Here is a 9,405-nt window from a genome sequence, read left to right on the forward strand (position 1 = left end):
TCAATAACAAAAATGCATCTTCTACCACTACCGATCTTCAAAACACATTACACAATACACACACAACTAACACATACATAGTTACATACAATCAAATCATTTACATTTTTTTTTTCTCAAAAAAAACTTTGTTTGGTAAAATATTAGTTTCAATGTACCTCATTTAGGTGCCATAAACCCTTTAATATTTTATTTTCTTTTATTTTTACCTTTACATCAAGATTTTGTCTTTATTTGATTATTTTTGTTACATTAATATTTTGACAGCAAAACTATTTTGTTTTACATTTTGGGTGTTTCTTCATCTTCCTCTTTGTCGGCTGTTCTTGTTGACTCGTATTTTTTCTTTTTAACCGATAGTTTGTCCATTTTTAGGTACACACTTATTATATTGAGTATTTTAGTCTTTTACATAAACCAAGATCGGAGGTCCATTTTATTGGCTTTTTTCAATCTTATCAATCATTTCATTCTTTCCCAGTTTTTTGGTTTGTCTGTAAGTTGTTTTCAATCAAGATCACTGTATTACTATTGTTGATATATCTCTTTCAGGCATTTCATCAAACACTTGTCAGGCACTAGTTAAATTGTCATTTCTTGACTTGAATCATTAACAAGACTACTGTTTTATCATATTTTTCTAAGTGGGGTTTCTTTTTTATAACTTGGGGTTGTGTCTTTTTGGATTGATTTGCATAAAGTTTGAAGCTTTTTAGTGTTCAAGAAAGTTATAAAGAATTGGGGTTGCGGATTTTTCGATTAATTAGCAAAAGTTCTAAGCTTTTTACTGTTAAAAGAAAGTTTAAGAGATGAAAGGGAAATTTGGGTCATCAGGGAATTACTTTTTGTTGAATACAGGTGCCAAGATTCCTGCCATAGGGTTAGGAACTTGGCAAAGTGGTGGAGATTTCTGTGTCGAAGCGGTTAAAACCGCGTTATCTGTTGGATACCGTCATATTGATTGTGCACACTTATATGGAAATGAAGCTGAGGTTGGTGAAGCTTTAACTGAGTTTTTTAGGGGTTCAACAAAAAGAGAGGATCTTTATTTAACCTCTAAGTTGTATTGTACCATGAATTCGATTAATAAGATTGAGAATTCGGTTAGAGTTTCACTTAAGAACCTTGGAGTGACATATTTGGATCTTTATTTAATGCATTGGCCTGAGAGTTCGGCTTTTGGTGATGCCACTGACCCCCCTGCTAAATCAGGTTCTGAGTATAGACAGTTTTTGGGTAAGTTGAAGACCGCTTGGAAAACAATGGAACGGCTGGTTGAATTAGGTCTTGTTCGGGCTATTGGAGTTAGTAATTTCAATATACAACAGATGAAAGAACTACTCAAATTCGCAAAAGTTGTGCCTGCAGTCAATCAGGTTGGATTCATTTGCTTCGTTGGCAATATATTTATTCTCTGTATAACCGTGTCGGTTAAATCATAGACAAGTTTAGCAGGAAAATATCTTTTAGCTTATGTCTTCTGACGTTTTGTGATTACACATGACATTATTTGTATGTTTTTTCAGAACCATTAGAACAGTGAGATAATATAGTATGCATGTTATACATTAATACATATATGTAATATGTGTATTATGTTAAAATGGACCAGAACATAGTTAAATTTCCGAATTGTGTAATTTGTGATTATGTTATGTTAACTTAATTAGAAATCTTAGTCAGACCAGAAGAGATAAAAGAATAATCCACATCATGTGAAATCTAAATTTTGTTATTCATTTGTCACCTTATTGTTGTGCTTATTAAGATGATTGGAACCTATACTAACTTGTTGTAGGTGAAATTTTGATTACTTTGTTTAAGCTTATCAATTATACGTGAAGAGTGAAATGGAATAATCCACATAATGTGAAAACTAGATTTTGTTTTTCATTTGACACTTGTGCATGTTTTCGTAGATTTTTTACTTTTTGAAACTTTGGGAACATAAGGGGTGTTTGGATGGCGTTTATAAAGTGATCATGTGATTCAGAGTTATAAAAATTAGTTGTAATAATATGAGGTGTAGTATTTGGATGTGCATATATTGTTTAAAGATGTAATATTTGAAAATTTGGTTGCGTGAGTGTGATGATGTTTGACAAATTCTTATGATTTTGAAATTATTGCAGAAGATGACTAAAAATAACATTTGTAAAAATGTTTTGTGAGATGATAATAAAAGTCAGGTTAGTTTCAAATATCTTTTGTTAAGCTAGTATGAAACTGAAATAATCAGCTAATCAGAAACATATATGTTTATCCAAGCCATAAAAACTGATTTTTCCGAACACATGTTGCAATAATCATATAATTAATTTCAAAACGCAAATATTAATATCTGACTGATATGAGAAGCAATTTCGGTACAACATTACAACCAGTTTGTCTTGCGCTTATTTCTTGCCATGATATTCAAGTTTTTTGTCATATCAATGTTATAATATATCTAAGGCTTGCTTATGGGTTTGCAGGTGGAATTGCATCCATTTTGGAGACAAGACGAGCTTGTAAAGTTCTGTCAGTCAAAGTGCATACATGTATCTGCTCACACACCCCTGGGAGTACCAACATCAGCTCCTAAACCATCTGAAAGTGGATCAAGTGAAGAAGATGAACCTGGAACACCTCGTATATCTTTTAGAAGGTCCAGATCAGTTCATGGGCCCATGTTGAAACTATCAGTGGTGGCAGAGATAGCAGATAGACATAAAAAGACTCCCGAACAGGTATTTTTAGCTATTTTTGATTTTGGCTTGGCATTTAAATAGGGACATTCATGTTAATGTGGATCATTCCGACTGATGACTTATCCAAGAGTTTTTGTGGAACCAAGAATTGACGGTTACACCACCAACACGCTAAGAGATTGAAAGGGTAAACCTAACAAAAGGTAGGATAATAGATGATGTAAAAGTGCAAATCCAAAACCTTAATTAGAGAAAGATTGATTGGTAAGGATCTCCGTCCTATAAAAGGGAGCGTTAGTGGCTTAGTGCTTGTAGAGTTATGTTTTTCCTTATACTGAACATGTAAATGTCATTTTTTTATTGATCATTTTCAAAAGATAGAGTGGAAAGATGAGCCATCCAATTTTCATGAGTAACCTCTAGTCTAAGCATAAAAATCATAAATCCACCTCAATGCTTATCTTTAACCTTGATAAGAGTTTTGATCCCATAAGATATTAGATGTGTTCATCTGCCTTACTCTTTTCCTGTCAATATTATTTGTTCTCTTGTATAATTGTTAACGAAATTAAAAGCTTTCCTTAGAAACCTTGTATCTGATCATGGACACTACGGCTTCAAATTTTACACAAAAATCATAAATGTACCTTGTATTATTTGTGCTTGGTCCAAGTCCCTTTGATTGAATGACATGTCTCGTACAGCCGTACTTTTGTAGCATCTTAAAGGCTCCTTTACCTCATAGGCTCACATACTTAAACCTTAATTACATATTTTCTTTAAAGGTATTAAAAGGATAATTACGTGTTCTCATCATATCAAATGGCAAACTTATAAAAGCAATCTTTTTGCTTTTCTATAATCTTGGTCTCTAGTACTTGTGGTATTAGCTATTGCAAAATTTGTGTAGCTTTTTCTCCAATGATACCAGTGAGCAAGAAAACTAATAGCGGATCAAAGTTTGAGCTAAAGGAACATTTTTTTTGTGTGTGATAACCCAATCTTGATATAGTCCTGTTGTCGGTGATAATTATTGGTAATAGCTGTGCTTTTTCATATCTGTGGACCTGTTTTATCCTTGAAAGTTTAATCTTGCGATGTGCGACTTGTAGGTTATTTTGCGATGGGGTCTCCAAAGAGGTACGAGTGTGCTTCCATGCAGCGTGAAGCCTGAGCGGATAAGGAAAAACATAGACATATTTAGTTGGAGTTTATCAGATGACGAGTACCGTCGGTTGAACCAGATAGAGCCACAAGTATGTCTGTTTGGAAATGGTCCTCTGGATACTATCTCAGAGGACAATGGTTCGATATTTGGATGTGGTCCTCTTCAAGCAGTTCATGAATCTGAAGATGATGTTGAGTTCAATTCTTGATGATGGTTGAAAATATTGACATGTTTGTTTTTTTTCTTCTAAAAATGCATAAACATCTTTCTTTTATGTCGTTTTGATGTTGGTTTGGTGGATTTTCGTCTTCGTTGGATCAAACTGTGTTCTGAAGACTTCCCGTCATGTACAAAAGTTTGCGTGGAATATTGTTATTGGTTTGTATTTTATTAACTTACGTTTTGCTGGTTAATGTCATTTTGTGAAGTTGATTTAACACGATTTTTGCGTTTACAAGTTTTTAATTATGTAGCACCTGCTCGACTTTCTAGTGAAATCTGGCTTCTTGGTCAATCAAGGGGCTCACTGGTGTGTGATGATAGCAAACGTTTTTACTCAACATGTGTTGGGAAAAAGACGTGCGCTATTACTGGTGTACAAAAGTCTTGCATAACAGTTTTCCGGTTTGTGGGTTCAAGCTTTATCCGAGTCGAAGCTATGCTGATGTTGGTGATGGATCAAACGAGACTTTGCTGTTAGAATTATAATGGTAATCTAAATCTAGATTATTATAATAAGTTAATAACAACGATCTTATTATAAAAAAATTGTAAGAAAACCCCGACAAAGTCACAAAAGTTGTTATATGATAAGAACACCATTTTGGAGTTCCATACATGGATTTTGGGCTGTGGGCTGGGCCAAGCCACAACCATTTGTTCATCCTGTCATTCACAACGTAAGAGCATCATGTATCACGAACACGACTCGGACATACCACTATTAGCTATGTTAGAGCATGAGGTATGTGTTCAGCCTCATGTTCAGTGTGACATACGCCTGCTTTGCGGTTAACTTTGTCAAAAGCTACGACCTATGATTGAAAATCATGACTGCACATACTGCAAAGAACTTCCACAGAAGAAAATAATTTAAGTGGTATCTCCACTCAAAAAAGAAACATTCTGCTTTACAATTAAGAAAGATAAACTCAGCACATGACCACATGGGTATGTGGAGTAAAAAACATCATGAATAACAATTACTTGAAAGGTATAAATGTCTTTTGTAAAAATCACTTCTATTAAATAAAAAAGTAGGATTTCATAAATTAGGATATCGCTCATCACGCATCCTATTATCAGTTATAACCTTTGTATAGTTTTTTTTGGTTACCTATGGCTCATATTATTGATGTATGATTATATATTTAGGCTATAATGCCATTAACGGACTATATGATCTTATTTCTTGTTTTGGGGAAAACAATAAAAAAAATTTTTATCTAATTTTACGTTGAAAAATAGAAAACAGTTATTTCTGTTTTCTTAGAAAAAGGGTGTTTTCCTAACTACGGTTTCTTTTTCTTCTTTATTACATTATATAGATACTTGTGGTTACTGGTTCGGTGGTTTTGTGTTCACACTTACTTCTTCATGTATGTGATTTGTGAACCATGATTATTGTTCATATAATTTTTTCTACCAATCGATCAATAGATCTTGTTAAGGTTTAAAAATCAACCAACATAAAAATCAATTTAAATATTTGAAGTTGATATAAATGATAGGCCAGGTGTGATCTCGCAATGATCCACTATTGAATAGGAGTCCGTTTAATTTGTGTGAAGTCAATGATTCATAGATATAATTTGTCATGATCCAAAAGCCGGTAAATTCTAGCTCATATATTTGACTATGTCTAATACCCTATCACATACAGACATACAGTATATGATGAAAATATGAAAGTCATAACAACTAAGGTAGAATGGAGAAAGTAAAGCCTAACGAACGTCAATAGGAGATAGACTTTGTTATTCTTCAGTTGAAATAAAATGTCAAAATAATATATTTGTATAAATACGTGTATATTTCTTAATTAATAAGTTGATTTAATATCTAATATTTGATCCGACTTCTTTTGTATGAATCCCAAATGTTATTTGATGTGACATTATATATATTACTCTAGTATGCAACACCATAAGTCATAACATATTGTCTTTAATATCTCTATGACAATCATGTTACACATTACGAGTTAAAACAAATCCCTTCTCGACTAATTAAAGGAACCTAAGTGGCAATGGGGTAATAATCGTAATATGTTAATTTGTATTCAGGTATATGTTTGATCAGGTCATGATATATTGGTATTAGTAGCTAGAAAAATGAGAATATAGGATAAAGGCATGAAAATAATTCCTAGTAAAAGTTTATATGTTGTTTATTATCCCTATAACTATTACCAGCGGAACTTATATGACACTGCATTAATTTATGCATGAACCGATTTTTCTCCCAGCCACCAAGTTCAAAAATCAAACTTGGTGACTTTTTTTTGTTGTTTGATCATATCCTTTTTCAATACTTCAATTAATTCAATAAATGTGGATATTCATATTCTGTACGGTTGTGGTTTAAACTTGCATATCCAAAATAAATTTCCCTATCTTATGAAGAAATTTGAATACGCCTGACGTTTTGTATCCGCTTGGCAATGAGATTGTGGAATCTGTGGATCACTTGTTCACTTCCTCCTCTCAAAAAGTGTTTGAAGATATACAATCTATTGCCATACAAAGGTGTGAGTGCAGTGCGACCTTGTTAATTTCACTCTTTCCCATATGGTTCAAGAAATAAACTTATAACTTTAAAGAGTCGGACCTAAATCATGTGATTAAAAACCAGTGATGTATTTGTTTGGTTAACTTGTTTATATTTTAAAAGACATTTTGTAGAAGATTTAACTTCTTCTTTTTTTTTTTTTTAAATATTAGTTTAAACCTATCTTCTTTATATTAGGGTTTTGTGAATTAAAAAATTTATGATAAACTAATAAAATTGAGATTTTCTCTAAGCTTCATTTTGAGCATTGATTTACTAAAATCCTCTGTCTTAGTATTCCATTCACAACTATCCCAACATTAATCTAAATTTACCATATAAAATAGTAAAAAAGAAAAAAAACAAAAAAAAGGTAATTGGATGGAAACCCTAGCTTTGATCTCATGTACCATTTGTACTCACTAATTATTCAGCCATGCTAGTGTTTAGATGAATCTCAACAACTTATTAATCCCCTGATTATATCAAGTTTGCTTTTGACAAGGCTTTCAAAAATTAACGGCTGATGACCACTAGGCTATTACCTAGTGGTTACCATATAAAATATATAGTAGATTGGACGTAATTCTGAATATATATCATAAATCATGTATCAACAACATATGTTGTATTATTATTGTATTTATGAAACGTGAAAATAATGTTTAGTACTGTTTTAGTTTTTTGAGATAGAAATTAAAATGCGTAATACAACGTACTAAGGGGGGAGGGAGTCGGACGCGAGCTGGGAACGAGATGGAGGCGAGCTCAGGCGAGATGGGAAGGTTTCAGATGCCACCTGCGCGAGATGGCCTGCGAGATGGCGGAGCGAGCTGCAAGCTCGCTGAAGGTTGAAGACAAGTTTAGGCGGGAGGGGGGGGGAGTGTAAATAATTTGAAACGGTCATATGACCGTTAAAGGACTGGTTGTGTAACTTTAGACGCTCCAGGGGGCAAAAATGACAAGTCTGGAAAACTTTTTTTTTTTTTAAATTTGTATATAAAGGGCCGAAACTATTATACCAAAAACACAACCAAACACCATTTTTACTCTATATTTCTCATTTCAAACACAAATATTAACATATTTTCATCATATGGATCCATTATCTTCATCATCATCGTTATCCGAAGAAATTTCTTCGGCTTCGAAATTTTCAATTCCTTTGTCGTTTCCAAATTTATCCACGGGTAGTAGCCTACCTTTTTTGCAAAGTGTTCTTGACGCTGTTGAAGACGACACGACAAGCTCAACCGAAACCCGCACCTACATCGAGCGGTTTCGTGAACGAGCTCACGAAACGCTTATGCGTGACTACTTTGTTGAAAACCCAAAGTTGGGCCCGGTTTGGTTTCGTGAAAGATTTCGAATGAGTCAAAGGTTGTTTTTGAAGATTGTTACTGATATTGAGCAACGGTTCGTTTACTTTCAACAACGTATAGATCGGTCGGGGAGAAAGAGTTTAGCAGCCATACAAAAATGCACATCCGTGGTGGAACAGCTCGGAACGGGCAACCCTCCAGATAACTTTGATGACTACTTGTGCATGGCAGCAAGAACTTCTCGCGAAAGCCTTGATCATTTTTGCAACGCAGTCATCGAGTTATATCGTGACGAGTACTTACGTAGGCCGACTAGTCATGATGTTGCCCGGTTGTACGAAGCGCATGAACGGAGACACAAGATTCCGGGAATGCTAGGAAGTCTTGATTGTACGCATTTTGTTTGGAGAAATTGTCCCAAAGCGTTGAAGGGACAATACAATAGAGGTGATCATCCATACCCAACAATTACGCTTGAAGCCGTTGCTTCTCACGACTTGTGGATGACATGCTTTTTTTGGTCCTCCAGGATCGCTCAACGATATCAATGTCTTGATGCAATCGACTTTGTATATGAGGGAGCGAAATTCGACGGCTCCTGACTCGTCTTTTACCGTAAACGACCGTCGTTATAAACGGGGATACTATCTTACCGATGGAATCTATCCTAGGTGGGCGACTCATGTCAAGGCAATCCCATATCCGACTGAAACAAATGACAAGAAGTTCAAGAAAGTTCAAGAATCGGCAAGAAAGGATGTGGAGCGAGCGTTTGGTGTTTTGAAAGGAAAATGGGGGATTTTGAGTCGGCCAATGCGAGCGATGACGGTCGACAAGATTACTAACATTGTGCACGCATGTATCATATTGCACAACATGATTCTAAAGGATGATGGAAGGGCAATAACACTGGTTCGTATTGTGGATAGGGGAGTTCAAGTGGTTTATAACCACGATGCAGTGGATGAGATAGAAGATGAAGAAGTTCATCATCGTCTTCGATATGATCTTACAGAGCACGTTGGGAGACTAAATTTATCCCACCTCGACGACCCGGCGGCTCAACCAACACCGATTGCCGATTTATTTATTTAGTTTTTTTTATTTTTCGTAATAAAATGTATGTGTTTTTATTTTAATTTATGTTTTGTATCTTTAAATTTTTAATATCTAAATAAAATGTATGTGTTTTCTTTATATATTTGGTTAGTTTATATTTAAAAGGGCTAGTTATGTAAAGTTTATAAAGTTAAGGTTAAATTATTAAAATGTGAAGAAAAGGTTGGGAGTTCCGGATGCCACTAAAAAAAGGTTACAAAAAGGTTGAAAAAGGTTGAAGGGTTGAAATGAGATGGAGTAATTTGATTGAATAATTGAATGGAGATGAAAAGGTTGGAGCCTTCGGCTCCCTCCCCCTAACATTCTCACTTACGCCACCAATCTTTTTACTATCAAA

At 34.4% G+C, this 9,405-nt stretch overlaps 2 protein-coding genes across 2 annotated transcripts; both read left to right on the forward strand.

Moving 5' to 3' along the window:
• The first annotated feature begins 437 nt into the window (after positions 1–437).
• LOC122595543 (NADPH-dependent aldo-keto reductase, chloroplastic-like) lies at positions 438–4,295 on the forward strand. The gene is made up of 3 exons (XM_043767921.1): positions 438–1,376; positions 2,475–2,729; positions 3,803–4,295. Exons 1-3 carry the CDS (start codon positions 810–812, stop codon positions 4,064–4,066), a joined length of 1,086 nt encoding a protein of 361 aa, XP_043623856.1. The 5' UTR covers positions 438–809; the 3' UTR covers positions 4,067–4,295.
• Positions 4,296–7,933: 3,638 nt separating this feature from the next.
• On the forward strand, positions 7,934–9,044 carry LOC122597289. The gene is made up of 2 exons (XM_043769903.1): positions 7,934–8,396; positions 8,479–9,044. The coding sequence occupies exons 1-2, from the start codon at positions 7,934–7,936 to the stop codon at positions 9,042–9,044; spliced, it is 1,029 nt and encodes a 342-aa protein (XP_043625838.1).
• Positions 9,045–9,405: the final 361 nt, after the last annotated feature.

Source organism: Erigeron canadensis, chromosome 4 (genome assembly GCF_010389155.1).
Source record: "Erigeron canadensis isolate Cc75 chromosome 4, C_canadensis_v1, whole genome shotgun sequence".
NCBI classification, from domain to species: domain Eukaryota; kingdom Viridiplantae; phylum Streptophyta; class Magnoliopsida; order Asterales; family Asteraceae; genus Erigeron; species Erigeron canadensis.